The sequence below is a fragment of the Notechis scutatus genome, chromosome 2, assembly GCF_049901735.1.
Source record: "Notechis scutatus isolate UNSWTSFEM ecotype Mainland chromosome 2, rNotScu1.2, whole genome shotgun sequence".
Classification (NCBI taxonomy): domain Eukaryota; kingdom Metazoa; phylum Chordata; class Lepidosauria; order Squamata; family Elapidae; genus Notechis; species Notechis scutatus.
The window spans coordinates 142727457-142753583 of record NC_142010.1 but is presented as its reverse complement, the minus strand read 5'-3'; the positions used below and the strand labels follow the sequence as shown (position 1 = coordinate 142753583).

General features: G+C 42.4%; 2 protein-coding genes across 10 annotated transcripts in view; one reads left to right on the top strand and one right to left on the bottom strand.

The window, feature by feature from the left end:
- The window catches only part of SLC26A10P (Solute carrier family 26 member 10), a 37213-nt gene extending 28995 nt beyond the window's left edge, over positions 1-8218 (top strand). For both annotated transcript variants that reach the window (XM_087956452.1, XM_026673934.2), the window contains exons 15-18: positions 526-605; positions 3826-3880; positions 5337-5443; positions 6717-8218. In XM_087956452.1, the coding sequence (XP_087812578.1) occupies positions 526-605; positions 3826-3880; positions 5337-5443; positions 6717-6755 (281 nt within the window). In that variant the 3' untranslated portion in view covers positions 6756-8218. The remainder of the gene's footprint in view (positions 1-525; positions 606-3825; positions 3881-5336; positions 5444-6716) is intronic.
- Positions 8219-8726: 508 nt separating this feature from the next.
- B4GALNT1 (beta-1,4-N-acetyl-galactosaminyltransferase 1) overlaps positions 8727-26127 on the bottom strand; it is an 87503-nt gene continuing 70102 nt past the window's right edge. For all 8 annotated transcript variants that reach the window (XM_087956453.1, XM_087956457.1, XM_087956454.1 and 5 more), the window contains 7 exons: positions 21179-21470; positions 20010-20190; positions 14215-14322; positions 13030-13220; positions 11992-12132; positions 10929-11166; positions 8727-9967 (listed from right to left, as the gene is read on the bottom strand). In XM_087956453.1, the coding sequence (XP_087812579.1) occupies positions 9753-9967; positions 10929-11166; positions 11992-12132; positions 13030-13220; positions 14215-14322; positions 20010-20190; positions 21179-21470 (1366 nt within the window). In that variant the 3' untranslated portion in view covers positions 8727-9752. The remainder of the gene's footprint in view (positions 9968-10928; positions 11167-11991; positions 12133-13029; positions 13221-14214; positions 14323-20009; positions 20191-21178; positions 21471-26127) is intronic.

Here is a 26127-nt window from a genome sequence, read left to right as displayed (position 1 = left end):
TAACCAAAGGTTAATTCCTTTTTGTTTTTGGGAAACTTTCTTGTGGAAATATACATGCTAAGACCCATGGTGGAAAATCTGCTGTACCCTTTCCTCAGTTCTACAGAGGATACTACATTCTATAGTATTTCTTGTTTTTTGATACTTTAAAGCTAATACAATTTGCTAAACTGGCCTTCCCTAATTTCATGTCTCCAGAGTTATTGAATTCCAATCCCCGTCCTGCTGTGGGTTATGGCAATTGAAGCCCATCCCATGTGGGAACAAGCTGAACTCTCTTTGTGCTTGTGTGCGGTTATTAGACATGGTTTGTTAGGAGGAATCTCTTCTATGCTGGCTGTTTTACAGAAGAAATGTATGCATGTGTCCAGACTTTCGTGTTAAGTCTTTTCTCTGCTGGTGTAAAACCATCTGGAGAACAAAGTGCTTCTGGACGAGTGCGCATGGCAGCTGTTAAGACTGAATCTGTGGAGTTGCAATAGTTGAGAGTGGTTGATATGGGCTCTGTCTTATCTACTTATCCAGGCTTAGATGTACAAGCTGTGATTTTTGACTGCAGTGGAATATCCTTTGTGGATTCATCTGGCGCACGGCTCCTTATCCAGGTATCAAAATATAAATATGTGTGTTTGTCTCTGTGTAGTGGGGAATAAGGGTTGAAAAATAGTAAAGCATGAGAAGTATAAGAGTCAAAAGTTAAACCAATGAGTGTTGAGACCAAATCAAGATTAAAACTCAGACTATCTCTCCAGAGGAGCTTTCCTTCACTGGAGCCCAAGGGGTCTGCCACACCCAGAACAGTAGTTGCTGATCTCCAAAAATTAAAAGTAGAGCTGTATCTTGGCCTCTTCCCTTTTCAATCTTAATTCCCTGATTGATCTTCTGCATAACTCAGACTTCCATCCTTCCAACTTAGCACAATGCAAAATACTGATACTTCTATACTCTGATGCTGCTGCTACTGTTACCCAAACCCATATTGGAGCTATTTCAGCAACTTAAAATACAAAATAATCTGATCCTCAATTTTGATAACTCAAAAATCCTAGTTTTTGCTAAAAGAGGCTATTTAATACTCTTGGAGAATAGAAAGACACAATCTAGAACAAGTCAATACATTCACGTACCTTGGGGTGATGTTCCATACAAAAGGTATTTGGAAGGCACATCTGGACTACATGATGCAATCAGCCCTTAGGTCCTCAAATGCTACCAAACACTTTTTTTTACACAGGCAGAGGACAATGAGTCCCCGTAGCCTTAAAACTCTTTGAGGCTAAAACACTGACACAAATTCTCTACGGGGCACAAATAGGATTATTATTATTTTTTGAAGAAGGGGGCTTTAGAAACCATACAAACACAATTGCTGCAATCGATTTTTGCTGCACCTAACAGGACATCATACACCCAGTTGAGACATGAGACAGGAATGCCTCAAATTCAGGTAAGGGCCTGGAAGACAGTGATAATTGACTGGTTAAAAATTGAATACTTCCCACAGGGCCTGACCTCTTTAGTTCTGATAGACAACTTCCCCTCTTCCAAGCTTTCTATGGACTTTTCTCACTAGGCTACGATCAAGGCAAGCAAGTGGTTACCAATAGAATTGAAACCGGTCCCTGGTTCGAAAAAGGTTGGGGGCCACTGGAATAAGAGACATGGAGTTCCAGCTAGAACTTATAGGATATCTCTCCACAGAAGAATTCGGATTACATGGAGTATGTGGGAACTAGCAAGGTATCTGAAAGGCCTGGCTTTTCTTAAGAATAGAATAGCATTTTTTTTAGAGCCAGACTTACGGTAATATCCTCCCTTCAGTATTCTTGCAGGGCAGGTATAATAAAGCCCCAATAGCTGAGCGAATGGGGACATGTGGCAATGGGGAAGTTGAAGATTATCTCATGTCCTATTGCGTTGCAAGTTCTGCAGGGACATCAGATCAGCATACATTCTCCCTCTATTAGAGAGATTTGTAGGCAGGGCAGAGCAGATAACTTCTATGTGAACCAACTCCTTTAAGGATTCAAATCCAGCCACCACTCGTGCAGTCGCAAAATTTTGTGCTGCTCTAATGGTAATAAGGAAAAAAACAACAACTAAAAGAACTAAAGAGCCTTATTCATATAAGTACTTTGCTTTTCCAATAATTTCTAGAGAATGTATTTATTTTAACATTTAACTTTTGTGCTGACCTGGGACCGTAATAAAGATTGATTCTGATTCTGAAAAATATTGATACTGTTAAATTTTAAGATGGCTAGAACTTCACCTGACCCTATGGGAGTTCACTAGATCTTACGTTACAATCCCTGAAATACCTTGAGATTTTCTGATTTCTTGATAGTTCAGATTTTGAGGGGAGGGAAGGATTTCATGCTGCCTGCAATTTGGGGTGTTTGGGTTTTTTTTTTGACCCTGGGCATTGGAGCAATTCATGATTCTCATCCTTTAGAGTATCTTTTCACAAAAATCAAATCCACCTAGGGCATTTTATCACAGGCAGCGTGAAAGGGATGGATGGACTCTGATCAAAAATGGACAAGGCTGCCGTATCTCTCGTTTTTCTGGCCCTCCCCAAATGTGTTCCATTCCATTCCATTCATCTTCCAGAGCTGGAGACTGCTAGAGAAGAGACCAATTCCTTTGGCCAGAGGTTCAGTTGAATCAGAGGGACCTCTTGAATAAAAATTTGGACTCCCCAGTATTGGTAGTTCTAGTCAACTGCTCCAGTACTAACTAAACCCATATTTGCTCCAAGCTCTTTGGTTTGAGCTCAGCTGCAAGTAAAGAAGACAATGAAGAGCTCTCCCTCTCTTCTAAAGACAACAGAAGTTCTGTTACATTGGGAGTCTCTCGACATGTGGCTTCTGGACACATCTGGAGTTGTAATTATAAGTCGACAGAAGTTTTGAGAACATGCTGTCAGTGCTCCTAGACAATGGCTGTTACGGGGGTGGGGGGGAGAAGAGAGGGCTCTCCTATTCTCCAAATGGCAGCCATAGGGAATATAACCAGTTACAAAGCCAATATCCTAGGATGCCTCTCGTCCCAGACTTTGAAGCAATTATCCTGCAGAACGCTCCCTTCAACAACCATTTCCATTTCGTCTTTTTCTGTGCAAGCGAGCAGATTTTCCTAACGGCTCTGAGCTGCATCTGCCCATCATTTTCATCTTCTAAGACACAGAGGCCTTTTTGAAATTTGAGAGTAATACTGCAGGCTGGTCCTTGGCTTTGGACTACGCCAGCATCTCCCTATTTGAATTGAATGATGCACAAAGTCAGAGGAGGTGTAAGGATCCAGTCAATAAGTCAGGGTTTTGTCTGCAGACCCATTGGGCCCACAAACATCCAGAATGAGAGCATGATTTTCCACAAAGGAGTAATCAGTTTACATGACAGTGAAAAGGTTGTTGTTGTTTTTAAAAAGGCCATTTGCTTCTCACTCCAGACAGCATTGTCTCATGCATCTGCATTGTGCTGGGTCAGTTTAAATAATGTTCTTCTCCCTTTCACGCTGCCCTTTGAAAAGGATTATGATTCACCAGGGCCTAAATGGGTTATCTTTAAAATGTGATATTAACAAATGAACTAGAATCATGCCTTTTTATACTGAATTGGAAAAACAGCTGCTCCCTGTATAATAGACTCCTTATAATAGATTATGGGGTGGAACACAAACTGTGTCACCTCCTTGTGCCAGAATTAATAAAATATATCATTGTGTATCAGGATCTTGGCCATCAGATTGGTGCTACGGTGTACCTGTGGTGGCTGGAAGCCCTCACGTAAGCTTCTTTACAAATGTTTCCTTGCCTTTTAGGTGTGTGTGGAATGTCAAAAAGCCGGCATACAGATACATTTGTCTGCCTGTAATGGTGAGTGAAGTAAGACGTGCCATCAATCTTCCTGTTATTTTAATTCATTGTTCCTCAGTCCGATGGCCTTCAGAGGCATTAGACTTTGGTGGTCTCTAGCTGAAATCCCTTATGGGAGCTTTAGTTCAAAGATAGTATGCAGGAAAAAGTTAGCCTAATTTACTTTCTTTTTTTTTCTTTCCAAACTCTAAATGTTAAGAAGTTGTCTATTTCCCTAGGAAAGGGTATACATTTTTTTAATTGGTGGGATTGGCTCACTTCGCTTGTTCCTTACGAGCAAAATCAAGACGACTACTGTGAATTCACTCAATGGGAAGCCCAAGGAGTACATATACAAGAGAGATCCTGTACATTTCCTGCATGGACAGATTCTCACATACAAAGGAGAATATAGGTTTATGGAGTCATTTATCTGATGCAGATCCAGAAATCTATGGCACGGGGTGTTTCCAATAAATCACCTAACTTAGCATCAAAGCCAAGGAGATGGATGAGCTGAAGGTTATTTGAGTGATTGCATCACCATTTTATTATATCTGGATTTTAAAAAAAACCTCAGCCATTGTGATTGTTATGAGTGATTCAAAACACGATTCACAAGACACCAGTTTTGTAGGAAAAGTGTCGTGTGATAGATGCCCATCTCTAGATCTGGGGTCTACTTGTGTTGAATCATCCCTCCCTCTCCTTACAGCCTTTTAAATAAACATTGTAAGAAGACCGCCTGAACAGTCAGTTTCACTGCAGTAGGGCCCAGAAACATCCAAGGGATCTGATGCGCCTGTCAGAAGTGGGGGGGAAAAAGCAGCACCACACGCCACTGCAAAGCAAGCTCCGCCCCTGTTGTACACTCAATCCACACCACAACACACATATGGAAGTGGTGGAGCTGCATTTGTTATTTGCTCTCCATCCCTACCTCACCCCGTGCAGGTAGTTCTCAGCTTACAGTGGCAATCGGGAGAGGATTTGCCATCGCTAAGCACAGCAGCCATAATGGGTGACGCGTGATATCCCATAGCAATCCTAGCACCTTAGTTGCAGTCGTTAAGGAAGGCAGGCACCTGATTGCAACTACCCCAATTGACATTCATGTGGGGGGGGAGAAGGGGTTCTCGATAGCCGACACGCCACAGGGCTTTCTCACTGCCCTCCTCAGCTCTCCTGAATAGAACGCTGGAACAACAATAAGCTCAAGTTGTTTCCAACTGGTTTATGAGAGATTGGACCTTGGAAAGAGCAGTGGTGCAGAAGTGCTCCCACTTGATCTGAAGGACTAGTTTACTCACCCATGTAATTACAGCATTGGACTTTTCCCAAGATCCCATGAATCACGTACAGATTCTGTTGTGTTGTGGAGGTAGGAAGAGACCATCAGTAGTGTCAAGGAACTGTGCGTTTGCCAGTCATCACCAGCGGCATGAGACCTGAATGCCTTCTCTTCTTATCCACCCAGCCAACGTCCTACAGACCTTGAGTTTTTGTGGCCTCATGCACCATCTCACGCCTCAGCAGATTTTTGTCACTGTTCACGATGCGGTTTCCTACCTCCAGCAAGCCACGGTAAGGGTCCGAGAGTCAGCATAGAAAACAAGGGAGCCTCTTCCCCTCTTGGTCTCTGTTCAGGCTGTTGTGTGGGGGGCAAGGGGAAGGAAGGGGAGCGTGGCTGGGCACCTGTAGCCCAGCTCTCGAAACAGCACATCACTGTCATTTAGTGTCGCCCCCCCCATGAGATCAATCTGTAAATACAAGCAATTTAGCCCGAGTCTTTAATTTCAATATTTGGAGTCCGTATTTAATGGGAAGAGTTTTACTTGACGCAATGCCCACCCCTACCCCACAGTTCTGGCGAATTAGCCACATTTGCTCCTTCAAAGGCTATTTATGGAGCCTCTGTGGCGCAGTGGTTAGACTGCAGTACTGCAAGCTACTTCTGCTGCAGCCAGCTGCCTACAATTTGGCAGTTCAAATCCCACCAGGCTCAAGGTTGACTCAGCCTTCCATCCTTTTGAGGTGGGTAAAGTGAAGACCCAGATTGTTGGGGGCAATAGGCTGACTTTGTAAACCGCTTAGAGAGGGCTGTAAAGCACTATAAAGCGGTATATAAGTCTAAGTACTATTGCTATTTAGAACTACAGGTAGCCCTCAAGTTATGACCGTAGATGAGCCCAACATTTATGTTGCTAAGGGAAACATTTGTTTTGCCCCGTTTCACAACATTTCTTCCCTCAGTTGTTAAGTGAATCACTTCAATTGATCAGTTAGTAACCCGGTTGTTAAGCGAACCTGGCTCCCCCGCCACAGACTTTTCTTTGTCAGAAGGTTGCAAAAGGGGACTGCATGATTCTGGGACAGTTCAACTGTCAAGCGTTTGAATTTTGATCACGGGACCATGGGGATGCTACAATGGGCATAAGTGTGAGAAACGGTGATAAGTGCCCTTTTTCAGTGCCGTGGTGACTTTGAACGGTTCACTGAATGAACTGTTGTAAGTTGAGGACTACCTGTACCACATCCATTATTTTACAGAGGTAGAAAGTTCAGATCACCACCAGAATTCAACTGCTACCCTTAGCAGGGATTGCATCCACTGGGGCGGGGGCAGTGGGTGGAAATCTCTGCACTTCCCTGAGTAGGCTTGAGGCACAGAGCCAGAGATACCCAAGGTGCTTTTTTCTTTCTTTTTTCAAGAGGCCAGTTGCCTCTTGAAAAAAGCACCATTGAGGCACAGAGCTTAACAAGTAACGTGAGCTGGGAAGGTATGCAGTAGCTTTTTTTTATACGGCACAGTTCCTCGTGGATAACTCCGATTAGTTTTTTGTTTTTTTTTGCTCAGGAAAATGTGGAACAGAAGGATCCCACCATCTGGGTATAACTTTTCTTCCTGCCAAGGTCGAAAGGCAGTGAGATCTAGCAGGACAAAGCCCTCCGAGATCACGGAGATTTGGGGAAGGCAGCAGGCTGCCGACAAGACCACGTTTCTCCTGCTACCTGGAAGGCTGGATTGTCAGGAACGGACTGGCAAGGAAAGAGTGGACTGGCAAGGAAAGAGCCAGGCTCTTAGGTTTAGCCGTTCTTCGCTCTTCCTCCTGCTACAACTTCCGTGGCCTGCCTAGTCCGGAAATGAAGCGTCAGGACTACTTCATGCGCTCACCTATCTCGGTTCCTTTCTTCTTGAACCCTCACCAGAAAATTTTAGAACACAGCAGCTAAACAAAATTGTATTAAAAACTTTATTACTTTCCGGGGGGGGGGGGGGGGGGGTAGAATTGAAGTCATCACAGAAGCCAAAAGGAAGAGAGGGTTTCAGCCTAGGAAAGAACGTTCCGTGGGGATTACAGAGATGCCTGATTGCCAGAAATAAAAGGAAGCCTATTCTTGTTAAAAGTACTCAGTTTATACTGGGACACCTCCTTTATCCGAATGGGATTTTCATCAGTCAGGGAGTCAACAGAACAAAACAATTGCTCTAACTGAGCAGATGCAACTGTTAGCTCTTTAAATGACCCGGTTAATTCTGCCAGCATTGGGCCTGAAGCGAAGGGAGCTAACCAGCCCAAGAGATTATTTTTCCTCCGTTCTGGAGAAATGAGCTTGCTCTCACACCAGTTCAATATAATAGCCTAAACTTGAAACAATCTGCCCTGGGACCCAAGCTACGTTCCTCAGCCCACACTTCTCATGAGTGGGTGGATATGCAGTACTTGCAGATAAACCACGGGTTATTGTGAAATGCTCAGAAGTGAGACACCACACCTTGGGTTAGGTCATTGATTACTGTTTGCATCTTACTCATACTCTGGGACAGGACCCATTTTACACCTTCAGCAGCCTCAAATACTGTAGCTAAGGTTTTCTTGGATTCAGAGGTGGGTATTCAGCAGGTTCTGACCAGTTCTGGAGAACCGGTAGCAGAAATTTTGAGTAGTTCAAAGAACCGGCAAATACCACCTCTGACCGGAGATTTTACAGTATCCTTCCCCTGCCACGCCTACCAAGGCCACAGAACCGCTAGTAAAAAAAAAAAATTGAATCCCACCACTGCTTGGATTGCACCAGCTCAGAGTTGCATGATGATTATGCATCCATCCTTGAACAATAAATATGTAAATAAATGAACAAGCTTTTGAACTTTTATCAAAATTTAGCATTTCAGGAGGGGAGCAACCATTTCATTATCACATGGAATTTCTTTCCTGCTTACTTTGGAAGGGGTGTGTGTGTGTAAAAATGCAGTGTCATTTTTTTAAAGCATTTAAGTATATTTAATTTATTACTGTATTGTTCTGGTGGTGTGAGTAGGATTTAATTTCAATTAAAATAATACTTAAAATCTTATCGTGCTTAGGACAGCTTATTCCCATAGGAGCATGAATATGATTGCTGCTGCTACTTATGGCTTCTAAGCTATACCTAATCCATATCTTATGTCCAACAACCGTATCCTACACAAATATTTTTTACGTTTTTCATCAAGCAAGTCAGAGGAAAGAAGAGTTTATCCTTTTGCAGCACGAAACAACTTTGTGAATCGATCTGTACAAAGTCCTATACCATTCGTGCTACAGAGATTTTGAAATCTACCTCTCTGATTTTTGTCACCCTGTGCTAAAAATGCACCCGTACGGGTTGGTACTCTTGGGCTGGTACTTGGCTGATTTTATCTCAGTGAAATCCACAGCCCAGCTGCCAGGAAGAAGGGCACACACAGGCAGAAAGAAGAATGGTGCCTGAGTAGTTACAGCCTCTAGGGTTACGTACGGTATGAGCCAACTCCCATGCAACTGCACTATTATGTAAGACCTTTACCCAGCCCTGATTTGTGTTGTTGTTGTTGTTTTCTAAAAAAAAACTCCCTCATAAATAATCGTTTTAGGAAAAGCAGTAGTGCAGAAGGTTCCATGGTTAAAAAGCTGGAGATCTGGGATGGAGAAGTTTGAGGAATGAGAAGCAGCTTTGGAAATTGATTCTGTCTAAAGTTAAAAAAAAGAAGAAAAGAAACTGACAACTTGTCATGGTCGGTCTTTCTACTTCACTGTATATATAAAGAATCCCCATAGAAAATAAGCTGCTCCCTCTGCCTCCAATGTCCATGCACATCTGGCCATTTTTGCCGTAAGCTTGGGAGTGGCCTCAAATCTGGACTGCACCTGGTAGTTCTGTGGCCTTTCAAGGCTGCTCTGTTGCAACGCACATGTCAAGGCTTCCCCCTGGTGGTGGCCTTCCATCATTCATATTTGGCACTTCAAGATATCCCAGAACGAGGGGAGCTGGGGCTCAACTTTAAAACCTCGGCACAAAAATTGTGACGCTGGAGAAAGCCCTCCCAGCTCAGGTTTATTCACCTCCGATCCTGTCCCCTTCTGTCATTTAAATTAAAGGGAGGTAAAGGATGCTGGGATATTGCCAGATTTTGCAAGTTTTTGATGTGACCTATAGGTATGAGCAAGTCCAAAGTTAGAAGGGGAGTTCAGCTGCTCTCAGCCAGGAGAAGGGTAAAGACACAGACTTCATGGGGCAGCCTCTTCCAGAATCACTCCCCGTGGAATATGGCTCAGTTCAGATGCAAAATATGACAAAACGACAAGCAGCCAACATCCCCCCTTTCATCAACAAGGTCTGGAAGATGTCTTGTTCTATTAATTCTGTTACAACACAGTTGTAGTTTTTTTTTTTTAAGCAGCATGAAGTTCATTTCTCAAATTGCTCGAATTGAGAATGTAGAAGCCTCCCTGAGTTCTGGGCGTTTGACTATTGGACAGGGCAAGCTTGTTTGCCAAGATCTGTGGCAGCTTGCTCTGGCAGCTACTCCAGTCACCTGAGAACTTAAGTCAGTTGTCAAGAGTGGGATTCATCACCCTCTCACTGAAGATTAATTGGCCATCATACATTTGAAATGGTTCTTGAAGTAGAAAAGGCTTAGTTTGGTGCTCTTCGAGTCATCCGTTGAGTTGGGATAGCGGAACTTGGCATATTGTTTCTCATTTACCGATTTTAGCCACGGTATCTTGATCTTAGAGGCATGGTCTATCACCACATTCGAGCAGGAACCGACATGCAGAATACCCAGGCCATCAATGAAGAACTCTGCAGTTAGAAAAACCCAGAACGAAGGTCAAAAATGAGCATAAGTCTATGACTCTTCAACAGACAATCCTTCTGGGCGTGCTTTTTTGTACCTTCCTGTTGACTTGAGTAGAAGTTGTTAACGGGCCAATTAACATTTTGAATGGAATAAATAAGAACTTACTACGGGATCCCGTTGGTACTCACAAGTCTGGCTCAAGCATCTGTTAAGATTACAACGTTTCTCAATCTCGCCTACTTTAAGTTGTGTGGAGCTCCCCCAAAATTCTCCAGGCAACACTGAGTTGAAGTCCACACACCTTAAAAGTCGCAGAGGTTGAGAAACACCAGACCACAACATCAAAGGAAACCCAAGTTCACCCTTTCGATTGTTTGTGCGATTTGGATTTTCCTACAGGTAGTCTTTGACTTACCACAATTGAGGCCAACATTTCTGTTGTTAAGTGAGACATTGGTTAAGTGCATTTTGCCCTATTTTATGACCTTTCTTCCCTCAGTTGTTAAGTGAATCACTGCAGTTGATAAGTAACCCAGCTGATCAGTGAACCTGGCTTCCCCATTGACTTTGCTTGTCAGAAGGGTTGCAAAAGGGATCCCATGACTTTGGGACACAGCAATGGTCATAAGGATGAACCAGTTGCCATGCCTCTGAATTTTGATCACGTGATCCTGGGGATGCTGGAAAGGTTTTGTAACTGTGGAAAATGGTCATAGGTTACTTTTTTCAGTGCTGCTGTAACTTTGGTCATTAAATAAACCGTTGTAAGTCGAGGGCTACCTGTATTATGTTCTATATAGGAAAGAAAAGCTATTCATGGTTGACTCAACCTTCCATCCTTCCAAAGTGGGTAAAATGAGGACCCAAATTGTTGGGGGCAACATGCTGACTCTGTAAACCCTTAGAGAGGGCTGAAAAAGCACTGAGAAGCTGAGGGTCTCCCAGGCTGGCAGCATCACTCACCAAGGTGGGCAACACGGTTGAGGCGTGGGTCAAAGCCAACTTGCAGCACCTTCTCTGTACGTGCCAAGAAGAAATTGATCACACCATCAGTGACTACACAATCGGGGAAACCTTCAATGATGTGGTGATAGCCCTGGCGGATTCGCAGGCAATCTCCCCTCTCATTACCAGGCTGCACGCTGATCTGTTGGCGGTACGTGGTGGTGTAGCCAATAATCTCCCGTACGGCTCCACCCACCTGTGGAAAACAAACCATAACTTTGAGGATGGATGGTATGCACTTGTAAGCGCATATGAAAGGGGTTCTGTCTACAGGGGGAAAAAAACTAATTTCTTAGGGGAAGGTTATTTCGTTACTCTTATCCTTTTAATTTTGTTTTAATACCCATTTGATTTGCTTTTATTCGTTTATTAAATGTGTATGCTGCCCATGTCCCCTAGAAGGTGACACTGGGTGGCTTAGGTGGTATAAAATAAAAACTACACAGATTATGATTTCAAAACTATACAGAAACCAGAACCAAGAGACAAACAGGACAAGGGAGAGGTCTTCTGACCTTGTTATGTTTTTAGTTATTTTAATTTAGATTTTGTAAGCCGCCTAGAGCCTGCTGGAGTAGGTGGCCATAACAGGTTTAGTGAAATATTGATTTATTTAAATCAATAAATAACTTTGAATAAATTAAGCCACAATCAAGACCTGGAGATTTAAACAATGCTACATCCAAAAATAACCATTGTGTCATAGACTTTTGCATATTTAGAAGGGAATGAAAGTCTCTTTATCAACTCAAAATTGATTCACTTCATATTATGGGATACAAAGATGTTGAACTCACAGCCACAGATTAAGTCTGCCTCCACATTTCCTGTACCAACTATGAGATCTATCACACTTGTTGAGAACTTCACACCTGCTCCTCAAAGCATCTCCCTCATTCCACAACACCATCTACAGCCACTGTAGGCCACTGTTTTTCAGCATTGGCAATCCGATGATGTGTGGACTTTAACTCCTAGCCAGCACGTTGAAATAAACGATCCACAGCCAGCAGGCACTCACCAAATCTAGAGAGGTTTTCTCAAGGACATCTACAAGCTTTTCCACTTTGGTGCGGGGTGTGAAAATGAAGTCGTCATCCACCCACAGAACATATTTGGTGGTCACCTGGGAGATGGCCAGATTCCTACCAGCAAACCAGCCCTAGAAGGCAAGGGTGGAAAGGAAAAAGAAAAGATTGAAAATACTATTTATGAGCATCGCTACTGATAATCCTTTTGCCAAATAACTGGACTGTCACTTGCTCCTCTTGCTTGGCCACAAAGAACTGAAAACTGTTACCTTATCATTTCATACCTCAAACTTTGGCACCTGTGTGTCTTAACAATGACTTTATAATCCAACTTCTGTCTGTCAACCTTTTCAAAACACTCTAATCAGTACCATCTGTTTCAACTTTGCATCATCAACTGAATAACAAAGTAATCTTCTACGCAGCTCCAGATTTACTCCTGCAACCCACATGAGATTCCTACCTATCACCTTCCTTTTGCCCATACCCTGGTTCAATATGAATCCCACCCCCTTCTAGCAATGAAGACAACCAAGCTCAGAGAACACCAAGAACTCCATAATATGGTCTTAACCAGTTCGGCCTTAATCTTTGTCCTACAAATACAAGACAACTTTTATCCTAGATTCAGGGGTCTGGATCTCTTTCAGCTATGTGACTTTCAAATTTCCCATACTTCACTTGCAGGAACTTCCTGAGAAATCAACTCAGTGAACTGCTCTTGGATGACTAGAAATATGCCCGAAATTATATTGAAAAAAGGTGGGTGGGAAATTTATCTCCTTACTCATCCTAACTTTGATCATCTGCAAGCTGAAAAAAATCCTGTTCAATCCATAGTTTCACATCGCAGAAATGTTTCCCAGCATAAGAGGGCAATGGAGTGAGCTCCCTTTAGCAGTGGTTCCTTAAACCCTTTCCTTTCCAACCAAATCTCTGGGACTGATTCTTCCCAAAATTGACAGTATTCTTAAGAACATGGCCTAAGCTAGGCCTGAGGATTCCCCTAGATTAGAACACCTCCCCACCTTGCCAAAGGGCATGAAGTACTGTTCAATGTGAGGTCCCTGCACGTGTTCGATATCCTGGCTATCGTCCGCAATGATGATGGTCACAGTGGGGTAGAACTTGCGGATGCTGTCAATCAACACTCGTAGTTTATCATAGCGTAAGAAGGTTTTGGTAGCTATGGTGACCAGGGCGCTGATGTTGTAGGATCCTGGGGAAGAGACAAAACGGGAAAGTTAGCAAGAGGGTTTGGATAAAGGAGAATTCGGCAGGATGTCTGAGAAGTGTGTGTGTGTGGGGGGGGGGAAATGCACTCTTCACCATGTTTATTTTTTTAGACTCAAAAGAAAGATGGACTGCCACTTCCTGGTTAACTTTGCTGTTCCTTATGCTTTTTATAATTCCATCTTTATGACTACAGGCAGATCATAATAAGCTGCTTAGAATGTTCTGACTGGAGCAGCACCAAAATCTGATAATAAATAAATACATAACTACGTAAATAACCAAAACTCAAGCAATTAATAGTGATAAATAACAACAATAGCAAGGGCTCTCCAGAAGCCACTTAGCTCCTGGAAAGGTAGTTCCACCAACAGCAGAGCAGGGCACCACAAACTTCCTCTAGTGCAGCGTTTAGATTGGCTGCTAGAGAGCAATAAATACTTTGGAAAACTCTCATCCTAAACACAATATCCCTTACTATATACCCAGTTTGCTGATAAGTGCCTACAAGTGGGTGCCTGGAATGGCAAGCCTCTCTGGGCACTTTTCCGTTTTCAATAAAGGAAAATATTTGTAGCTCAGGATTGAAATGAGGGGTCCTTGGTGCTCTCTGAGATTGGTTATGGTTGTTTTTTGTTGTTGTTTTTTTGCAGATGTTTCATTACCAAACTAGGTAACATAATCAGTGCTGTGATGTTACCTCATTTGGGTAATGAGATGTGCAAGAAAACAATCAATCTCAGAGAGCATAAAGGACCCCTCCTTTTTCTGCTTTCTCTTTCGGCCTGTTTTAAAAGACAACAGCATAACCCTGGAGAAAGCGAACTTGGAAAGGGATGAGCATACCCTGAGTCCACCTGCACATACTCAAGAACACAATTTCACTTCCCTTTTTTTTCAAATTCTCAGGTGGGATCCAGCCGGGACTGCTTTCTACATGAAATCTTGGACAACTACTACTATCCATCTGGTGTGCTCACCTTCGCTAGTTCCTCCCCTGGATGATCCTGGATTGTAGAGCTTGGGAGTAGGTGGATGTCTGATGCGAATGCTGAAAGATGCACGATGCTCATCAGTAGAAAACTGCACTGGAAAACAGAGGAAGAGACCAAACATTAGTCTTGGATGTGACTTTCCTACCCTGGTGTCCTTTAGATATGTTGGACTTCCACGCCCATCATCTCTTATGCTGAAATGACAGGTTAGCATATCTGGAGGACGGTAGGCTGAGTTACATCAAGAGGAAGCTAGCAATACTGAAAATGCTCCTAAGCTTGGGAATTAATCATTTTTATTTGTTTGCATGTCCTTAAGGCACGAATGGTTGGCTTAGTTTGAGGTTAGCAAGCTCAAACCAGGGGTGGGTTCTGTCCACCTCTGAAGAGCAGTAGACATAGAACCGGTTCTATGTCTGCTGATGTTTTTGCCCACCTGCCCACCTGGGTTCTTACCTGACCTTTATTTCCTGCTTTTTCAACTTCAGCTGCCATGCGAGGCACAGTTGCAGTTTAAAAAGCAGGAAATAAGGACTTTTTCAAAGGCTGCTTCTCTGCACGCAGCGCTGCTCAGCTGTCCAGGCACCAAGCTGATAATGATTTACAGGCGCGCCTGCAGCATGCAGGAAAGCACATCGTAAATCACCGAACCTTGTAAATCACTGAACCGGTAGTTAACCCTGTCGGATCTCACCCCGGCTCAAACCCTATACACCACAGCTTAGGTTTTATGTGAATTAGCCACTAAGGCAGGGGTCTTCAAACGTGACAGCTTTAAGACTTGTGGACTTCGACTCCCAGAATTCCTCCTCCAGTCATGTCAGCTCAGGAATTCTGGGAGTTGAAGTCCACAAGTCTTAAACTTGCCAAGTTTGAAGACCCTTGCACTAAGGTCGTGATGGCAAACCTATCTCTGCAGGCACCCGAGCCGTCACCCCAGCTCAGTTCCACTGCGTATGCACGCACACCTCCCACCAGCAAGCTGATTTTCTGGTATCTGGGGGCGGGACGCATGCGTGAGACACATGTGCAGGGTGTGGGAGGGCACGGGGGGTCCTGCATGGAGGGGTGTCCTGCACACATGCGCAGGGGGCGGGGCGAGCAGGAGGGGGGTTCGCAAGTGCATTGCATTATGGGTGCAGGCACGCCTGTGTGCTGTTGCACACCCAGGTGCGCACTTTTCACACGCGATAACAAAAAGTTTACCTATCACACTGCACTAAGGCAATAAACTACAGGTAGTCCTCGACTTACAACAGTTTGCTTAGTGACCGTTCAAAGTTACAACGGCATTGAAAAAAGACCATTTTTCATACTTACGACCGTTGCAATATCCCCGTACTCACATGGTCAAAATTTGGATACTTGGCTATTGACCCACATTTATGACGGCTGCAATGTCCGGGGGTCATGGGATTCCCTTTTTGCGACCTTCTGACAAGCAAAGTCCATGGGGAAGCCAGATTCACTTAACAACCGCGTTACTAATTGAACAACAGCAGGGATTCACTTCACAAAGGTGGCAAGAAAAGTTATAAAATGCGGCAAAATCTCACTCAACACATTTCTCACTTAAGCATCAGTCGGGCTCAATTGCGGTCGTACGTTGAGGACTATCTGTGTAGTTAGAAATCCCGGCTCAGCATTGTTACAAACATGGACACTGTTAACTTTGCATAACATTATGCATTATGTGGGGCATTTTGAAACTGTTGTGAGATTGCAACTTAGGAAAATTAAGAGTTGAGAAACTTCAGGTCAACGTAAGGCTGTTCTCCTAAACAATTATGGCTTTGCTGCCTCAAGATGCAATGACCATCGACTAGCTTAGATGGCTTGACAGGTAGTTCTCAACTTATGACCACAACTGAGCCCCAAATGTATGCTGCTAAGTGAGAAATTGGTTAAGTGAGTCTTGCCCCATTTTATATGACTTTTCTTGCCACCTTTGTTAAGTGAATCACTGCCATTGTTAGCTTAGGAACGTGGACGTTAAGTAAATCTGATTTCCCCATGGGCTTTGCTTGTCAGAAGGTTGATTGCATGACCCCGGGACACTGCGACCGTCGTAAATGCAAATCAGTTATCAAGTATCCAAATGGAAATCATGTGACCAATGGTTGTAAGGTAGTCGAGGACTACCTGTATAAGAGAATCAGACAAGGAGGGGTTAGGATATCGGTGACCGTTACTCACAAAGCCCAGGTGCCATTCACAGATCAATAGCAATAGCACTTATATACCGCTTCAGAGTGCCTTACAGCCCTCTGTAAGCAGTTTAGAGTCAGCATATTTTCCCCAATAATCTGGGTTCTTATTTCACCGAATTTGGAAGGGTGGAAGGCTGAGTCAACCTCGAGCCTGGTGAGATTCCAACGGCCGAAGAAGTGCAGGAAGCTGGAAGTCAGCAGAAGTAGCCTGCAGTACTGCATTCTAACCACTGCACCACTGCGGCTCCTAGCAATTGTTACTTCTGTGGAGGGAACCTTTTGGTCACACGATGGAATAAGCTGGTTTAGATGAGCCATTGGTCTGTTACTGAAGGAGCTGACCATTGGTGGGATTCAATTTTTTTTTTTACTACCGGTTCTGTGGGCGTGCTTTGGTGCGCGTGGCATGGCTTGGTGGGCGCGGCAGGGGAAGGATACTGTAAAATCCCCCTTCTCTCCCCATCCCACTAACCTGCTTTCCAGCTCCGTTCTCCTGTGCAGGGCAACAAAAAAAGACCCAGCTAATCAGCTGGGACTCGGGAGGCAGAGAATAGACGGAGGCGGGGCCAGTCAGAGATGGTATTTGCCGGTTCTCCAAAAATTTCCGCTACCGGTTCTCCAGAACCGGTCAGAACCTGCTGAATACCACCTCTGGTGCTGATCCTGTGAGGAAAGTCGCTGTGTCATAACTCTACCTCAAATCCCTCTGTTCTCTTTCCCAGATGGTTGCTTGACTTAGCTCTACCAGAATGCAAATTCTGGTAATGGTCAAGTCGGAAGTGTTATGTTCGGAAGGGCGGACTTCAGAGACGAGAGACTCGGGTTCAATAAACAACAGCTTTTTGTTAATAGGCTAGATCAGGCTCAAAAAGGTAGCAGCCGCGGCGGCTCTTTTATAGAGCTCGCCGAGACTTGGCGGCCAATGACATCGCTTTGAGTCTCCTGCGCTTTTATAGAGCTCGCCGAGGCTTGGCGGCCAATGACATCGCTTTGAGTCTCCCGCGCTTGGTTTTAACCAATCGCAGCAGACTCTTAGCGAGCCAATCATAACCGCCCATGCTGACCAATCAGGTAGCGGTTAAAACGGACCAATGGGAATGCAGGCTTTCAAGCCTGCTAATATGGAACAGGAAGAGAGATCTGAGGGTAAAAACAGCAACCTGAAGGATTGCTGAGAGGCACTGCCTGGGTTTGAAAGGATCACCCTCAGCACATTCCTTCTGTTCTTCTGAGGGCTTTGCCAAAGAAGGACAGGGCTGGCGTTAGACCGCAGAGTGCCTTCTTTCAAAACAGTTAAGAGACCATAAAACAGAAGGAAATATGCAGCACGAGGCCTAACATCCTCCTCCCCCTCTCAGTAAAACACCTGCCAAGAGGCAAGAAAAATAGTGTGATTCTGCAGAACTGCAGACTATTTCTCTGGTATGCCAAAAATCCAACAGAGTGGGAATTCTCCTGGACAAAAGCTTTTCCAAGGAAAAGGGAACATAGTTTTTCATTTAACATAGCAATTTTTTCCACTGGGAAAGCCCCAGGTGAAAAAAAACAGATCTCCAGCTTTGCTCAGAAAAACAAAATCCTGTCAAACTCAGTCCAGTCCTACACATAAATCAAGTGGAAAACCACTTTATTATTCCCCTGCCCTTTGTGAGTGAAGGATGTGAATCAAAGACATATTCTTTTGAATTCTTTTAAAGGATTTTATGTATCAAAAGGGGGTTGGACTAGATGACCTGGAGGGTCCCATATTTGCAAACTGTTATGTTTATGTTATGTCTGAGTTGAAGACCTACAAGAAACCACAACATGTTTCCTGCCCAGCTGCCGAGCTAAGAGTTTCTTCTTCAGTTTGGTTAAACTTTCCTGTCTCGATATAGTTTTTGAAGCAAATATGCTTCAAAAGGAAATAAACTATAAATTGTATTGTTTAAAGGAAGTTCTTTGCTCTTCTGACTCCGAGAAGGATTTGGAATTGCCTACTTTTGCAAAAGTATAATAAAAATCCCAGTTTGTTGACTTTATCTCATTGTCCTGAAAATTTGTTAAGAATTTGGGGTCACCTAAATCTGACATGCGAGTACTGGTAATCCTCAACTTGACCATGATTAAACCCCAGATTTCCATTGCTGAGTTGTTAAGTGGGTTTTGCCCCATTTTACACCCTTTCTTGCCACAGTTGTTAACTGAACCACTACAGTTGTTACATGAATCATGCAGTTGTTAAGTGAACCTGGCTTCCGCCACTGACTTTGCTTGTCAGAAGCTGGCTGGGAAGGCCGCAAATGGTAATCACATGACCCCAGGATAGGGCCGCTGTTATACATACATTTCAGTTGTCAAATGCCTGAATTTTATTCACATGATCATGGGGATACTGCAATGGTCATAAGTGTGAAAACTGATCATAAATCACTTTGTTCTAGTGTCATTGTAACTTCAGTAAAGAAATGGTTATAAGAGAAGGATTAGCTGTATGAGAACACTAGCTCTATACCCGTGCTTCGCTACGAAGCTATGTGGTCGGGCTTAGTTTTGGGGGAGGAAAATAAGGGGGGGGGGAAATTCTGCCTCTGCCTACCAGCATCCATTGGTATTCATCTGGCTAGCGTCCTGCCAATGTGTGAGAGAGTTGAGGGCTGTTTGGAAAGTGAAACAGAATTTGCTGTGTGAGCAAAAAGGAGACAGCAAGGAGCCTGGGCGTGGCTTAGCTCAACTGTTCTGTACTAAAGCTGGTTACTGCTGTGAAACTAAAACTGAAACTCCCCTCTGCTTGTGTTTTGCATTTGGAACAGATTTCTTTTCAAGTGGGGAGGGGGAGAACAAGTGTGTTAATAATAATAATATAGAAAATACTAACGCTCTGATGGTCATTTTGAAAAAAGCTGATAGCTCACATTTTTTTTCTTTTACCCTCAAACTGCTGGAATCCATTGGGAAAGTTAAAACAACATCTAGGAAAGAAAGCCATGGCAAACCATACACTTGCCTAGAAATAATATGATAGTAGCCACATTTTTGCCCAGAAAACAACATGGATCTGTCAATCTAGCGTAGTTTGCTTCGAGGAATATTCTAACTTTACTACAATAGTCCCATACTATGTATATTAAGGTGGGGGCTCCTCAAGTGAAGGACAGACAGTGGATACACCTGAGGGGGGAGGAACATCGGAAGAACTGGCCTGCCTCAAAGTGTTGGTTTCCAGCAACTTCCTTTTCAATTGGCCCTCATTTCTCACAGTGATGTTCTTGATCCGTGGTCACGCAGTGGTTATAACGCAGTACTGCATGCTACCTGTTGACTGCCGACTGCCAGCAGTTCGATCCCAAGCAGCTCAAGGTTGACTCAATCTTCCATCCTTCTGAGGTCGATAAAATGGGAACCCAGATTGTTGGGGGCAATAGGCTGACTCTGTAAGCTGCTTAGAGAGGGCTGTAAAGCACTATAAAGCGGTATATAAGTCTAAATTCTATTGGCTATTGCTATTACAGTTTCCCTCCAATGGTTTGTCCCACAGTTTATTGCTGGACTACTGATATTTGCAGTGGTAATGATTGCTCCCATACCCACCTATGTCTGCTGTATTAGGATGGAAGAGGGTGTTGGTATAGGTGACAAACTGCATTTGCCGATTTAGATTGTCCAGCTGGGATCCGGATAGGGAGAAGTGCATCTGTCCTTCCCGTTCCACTTTGACACCTTCTACCTCCGCAGCCACATCAAAAGTACCCATTGTTGCTGTCAAGTTGACCTGCCATAAAGACAAATAACCAGGAAAAAAAAAAAGAACGTAAGAGTCAGGGGAAGAAGGGCTGTTTAAAAATCTAATTACCTATGGCAAAATTTCTCCTAAAGAAAAAGGACATCTTTCAGCCTCATCAGGATTAGGCCCGCCCTCTTTCGGATGGGAGTCTACACACATATTGGAAAACTCTATTCCTTTTAACACTCTGCACCAAAAACCCCTACACACCTTTGTCTACTTTTAGTAAACAAGCCACATACACGCTTTTCAGTACATTCTTTTTCTTAGACAAACTCTATTCCTTTTAACACTCTGCACCAAAAACCCCTACACACCTTTGTCTACTTTTAGTAAACAAGCCACATACACGCTTTTCAGTACATTCTTTTTCTTAGACAATGGGGCCTGTTCTTCTTCTTACGTCACCCTTACACTTCAGAAAACTGGTTATGCTGGCATCTAAGCAGAGCACCCCAGCACTGCCTATTTCCATGGCAATGAAAACACAACCCCAGGTGAAATTAATTAATTGTCGACAGCCCTTTCGACTGCCATCCAAATTTATTTCCAAGAAAATGGTTTCCTTCTAAAACATGCTTGTTGGGCCTGTTTTCAAGGAGGAAACATTCAAAGCACAGGCCAAAGGGATAGTCCTCATTTCTTCCTAGGTTTCACGAATGCCAGCAACAATGAATAAAGCGGCAGCACGGTAAGAGACCCACACCCTAACCCTGCCCTCCATCTGCTGTGCATCAAGAACTACTGAGCTGTGGTGGTGCAAGTGGTTAGATGCAGTATTGCAGGCTAATTCTGCCGACTGCCAGCAATTTGATCCTGACCAGCTCAAGGTTGAAACAGCCTTTTACCTTTTCGAACTCCAATAAAATGAGGGCCCAGATTGTTGAGGGAAATACACTGACTCTGTAAACTGCTTAGAGAGGGCTGTAAAGCACTGTGAAGCGGTACATAAGTCTAAGTGCTATTGCTGTCTTACCCGGTATAATGTTCTTTCAGCTGCTTGCAAACTCAAGCCTATGGGGGGAAAAAACACAGGGGGTGAGATGTTTTTGCCATTCCACCTGCCATTATATTCATCACACACTCTTCCACGGTGATAGACAGATTCTCCCCCACTCTCTCTTTGCTTCTTTTGACATGCAGAGAAAATAAAAGGCTTGCCTGGAATAAGAATGGTCTGGAGGGGGCGAACTTCTACACCTTGAACTGGATATTCTAGTGGTGAGTTGGCTTGGACAATGATCAGCTGGTCAAGTGGAGACTGAGACCTGATGGAGATAAAGGAAGGCAGTTTGAGGTGCCAATATCTGGTTTTCATGTACTACCCAGCAAACATTAACAAGCACAAATACACCCGAGGAATGACAAACATCTTCCTGCCATGGTTACTTCAAACATAGTTACATAGTACTTTCCTCTGCTGCTCTGGTCTTCATTGGCTAATATCTAAGCCTGTTGACAAGGGAGGAGGGGAATCCATTATCTGCATTATTTCCAGGGCAGTCAATTTGGAACATCAAGCCTTCCAGAACAAGTCTAGCAGTTCAACAAGTCTTGAATAAGAACAAGTTTTATTCAAAACTAAACCTCATGCTGCTCACTGGGATTTACCTTTCTTATTACTGGGAAGATCAAACATTACATTCATTGGAATGCTTGTATTAGTATTTTAAAGGGTTTTATGGAAACTTGAACTTCAAGTACAATTTAATAAATACAATTTAATCAAGAAATGCTTCTGATTTTCCATGACTAGAAGGCACAAATAATTATAATCACTTTTTAAAAGTACATGATGCTTAGGGAGACGAACAATCCACAGTCTTCTATCTTAACAAATGATACTGTTTTCCTGTAAATTGGGATAGTTATTTGTACTTTTGGATGTTTGTTTATTAAGTGGAATTATTGTTTTAACTTTGCATGCTGCTGCCCAGAAATCACTGCTGTGAGATGGTCAGCCATATACAGTCTATGAATGGATGGATGGATGGATGTCTTGGACTGTATGCTTTCTCATCATACAGCTTCCTTTCCACCTTTCCTAATGTAACTAAAGTATGTCAACAAGATTGCAGAATGGCATCTTGTTAGGGTTTGGGGATTAACCCCTAGAAGAGTATTGCAGCAGTAGTCAAACCAGGAAGGGCCCCAGAGTATACACACACTGAACACAAACACTGTTTGTAGTTTAAATAGTTTTTAATCCAGTTAGAGTTTAAGCATTGTCATTCAGTCCATTAAGTCATTCACAGTATTTCCATCCAGTAAGACTCACTATTATAGTCCAAGTTAAGAGTCCTTGCAATATCTTTATCAGCCGATAAAGATAGAGAAACAAACGCTGGATATTCAGCAAACAGTAGCTAACAATAACAGTTCAGTCACAGGCACTCACAGTCAGTAATCACAGTTAGTCACAGTAACACACAGTAAGTCGCAGCAGCACACAGTTACAGCAGCAGCACACAGTTACAGTCAGTAACAGTAAGCATTCCAGCTTCTAATGCTTCCTTATATTGTAACTTCTAACCGCACCCTTAATCGGCTAATTGCCTGCTGCATTGTGCTTAAAGTGATAAGCACTTAAACCATGATATCTAAGTTTTATATATTTATTCACCCAAACCATATTTGGTATCAATGTTATACCTAACATACTCCCCTTTTGGGTGAAATAAATATATAATATCTTTACAATCTAATCCCATATTTTTCACAACTCTCCTGGTGCTTACTGGCACCTTGGGCTTTAGTAAAATTATCAGCTAAATTGTCATCCGACATACAGTACTCTAGCTGAATCATCTTACTTCTTACAGATTGTCTCACGTTTAGGTATCTTAGATCTGTATGCTTGCTCCTTGTTTTTACTCCAATATTTGTGGCCATTTGAATTGCTGCCTGATTATCTTCATGAATAATTATAGGATAATCTACAGTTATACCTATATCAATTAACATTTGTTTATACATTATTAATTCTGTACATAACAATGATAAACAGGAGAATTCTGCCTCCATAGTAGACAAACTTATATGCTGTTGTCTTATTGACTTCCAGCCTATTAATGTCTTACCCAGCATTATGGCTGTTCCTGAAGTCGACTTTCTAGTGTCTCTTTCTGATGCAAAGCTAGCATCTGCATAAGCACTCAAAATTAAATCACCCTTTGGTTCTAAATACAATGAATAATTCATTGTCTTTTTAAGATATCTTAATATCCTCTTAGCTGCAATCCAGTGTCTTTCACATGGTGCAGAATTGAATCTAGCCAACTGATTCACGCAGTACGATATATCTGGTCTAGACCAATTACTAATATAACTCAAACTACCAATTAAAGATTGATAAATCACCTTATCAAACTCAGGGCTTTGTTCATCAGTGTTGCTAAACTCCTGACTCATTGGAGTCTTAGCTGGCTTACAAAGCTCCATCTTGTAATCTTTTAGTAATTTGCTTATCTTATCTTCCTGAGATATCTTAAAACCTTTCCGTGTTTTCTTTATATTCAAACCGAGATACTTCTTTATCTCCCCTAATTGCTTGATCTTTATTCTCTTTCCTAATGATGCTATTATTTTATTTGCTTCATCATTAGTTTCAGTTATCAATGCAATGTCATCTGTGAATAGTAATAATAATGATACTTTCCCATTTGTCTCCCTCTTAAACAGACATGGATCGGCTAAACCAGCTTTAAATCCTATATTGTCTAGTACCTTTACAATATACTGGTTCCATTCATAGCCTGATTGTTTAAGACCATAGAGACTTTTCTTTAACAACCAACAATCATTATTATCCTTATTTTCACTTTTAATACCAACAGGTTTTTTCATATAAATAATATGTTTTAATGGGGTGCAAGTAAGCAGTTTCCACATCTAAATGGTTAACTATATAGTTTTTACTAGCTGCCCACACTAAAGCTGCTCTCAAGGTTGCTGCCTTAAGACTAGGTGCAAACACCTCATCATAGTCATTAGCATTCTGCCTAAAACCTTGGGCTACTAACCTTGCCTTATGAATTAAATTACCATCCTTATCTGTTTTTACCTTAAAAATCCATTTGCAGCCAATGGATTTCTTTCCTACAGGTAATTTGGCATTTTCATACACCTTCATATCACTTAATGAATTCAGTTCCTTATTCATTGCTGCATACCATTTTTCTTTTTCCTTATTAGGATACTTTTTAATTTCTTCTACAGAATTAGGAACTTGATTAATCTGGCACACTGTGTTAGCCTGGTACCTATCAGGCGGTCTAGATACACGTGTAGTTCTTCTGGGAATTACAGGGCTTACAGGAGGACTTTGTTGAACTACTACCTGTTCATCTTCCTCATCCTGTTCAGCTATTGAATCTGTTTCTTCCTTTATGGGCACTATTTCATCCTGTATTTGTCTTTTTTACTTTATTTTTAAAGTTACAGGGATAACTAATGGGATTTCTATAGGATTCAATAATTACATCTTTATTGGCATCCTGTTCTAATTTCTCCCATCCTTCATGTTCTAGAAATTGGGCACTAGCACTACATAACACTTTAGATGTGCCTTTCTCCCAAAATCTATATGCCCTATGGTTTGCCTGATAACCAACGAAGAAAAATCTTTAGCTCTATGTTGCCCTTTTTTCTGAGTTGTGCAGGAATATGCACCCATGCTGGTGCACCAAATGTGTGCAGGTAACTTAGGTCAGGTTTCCTGCCATGCCACCTGGTGAATGGAATTTCACCTGTTGTTGTATTAACAACGTTGTTCAATATGTTATTAGCACACATTGTAGCCTCCCCACAAAGAATCAGGTAACCCAGAATCATTTAACATTGTTCTAACCATTGCCTGTAGTGTTTGGCCTCTTCTTTCAATAAAAGCGTTATGTTCTGGCCTGTATGGAGCAGACTTCTTATGCTCTATTCCAGCTACCTTAAGTCTGTTCTGGAATTTGTTATTAATAAATTCCGTGCCATTATCTGTCACCAGGGTTATCAGTTGTCGTTTAGACTTTCTTTCAGCAAACCTAAGCCAATTGAAAAAATGTTGATATGTTTCAGTTTTGCTTTTCATTAAATAGCAAAACCCATATCTAGAATAATGGTCCATAATGCTCAGTATATATCTAGCACCCCCATACTGGGTTTCTTTGGACCTATTATGTCTGCAAATACTACTTCTAAAGGTTCTTTTGTTTTGAAACCATTTAGCCTATTTGCAGGCAATACTTTGCTCTTATCTTCACAGCAAACATTACAACGTAAATATTTATCACAAGGTTTTAACCTTATTCCTTCAGATAACTCAACTGTACGTTTTAGCATTTTAAAATTTACATGCCCCAAACGCCTATGCAATAAATGGATACATTCTTCATGAGGCTTTATATTATTAAATACAGTTTGTGCCTCCCCTTTCTTACTATTATCTAATACATATAATGTTCCATTTAAAGCTGCAGTTATCCTTTTGTTATCTTTTTCAATTATGCAATTATTATCCTTAAAAGTAATTACATAACCTAATTTATCTAATACCCTTACTGAAAGCAAATTAAACTTTAGTTGCGGTACATACAACATTTTTATATCCTGGTTTATGTATCGGACAACGTGCAAAACCTTGACCTTTCGCTTTCAGGTTCCAGCCATTGGCAAGAGATATATGTTGAGAGCTTTTAGACATTTTTATAAATTTTGTCTTATCTCTTGTGATGCAGTGGGATGCGCCACTGTCAACCACCCATAAATTATTCTTCACATCAGAGTTGCTAAACGTGGCTAGTTCAAATGCTTTCTTTGGCTTTTTTATCTTCTGGCTTTTTCTCTTTTTGCAGAATCTTGCCAAATGTCCTCTGCCTCCACAATTAAAACACTTTTTAATTGTGTATGCCGTTGAAGATAAATTCTCTTCTTCCA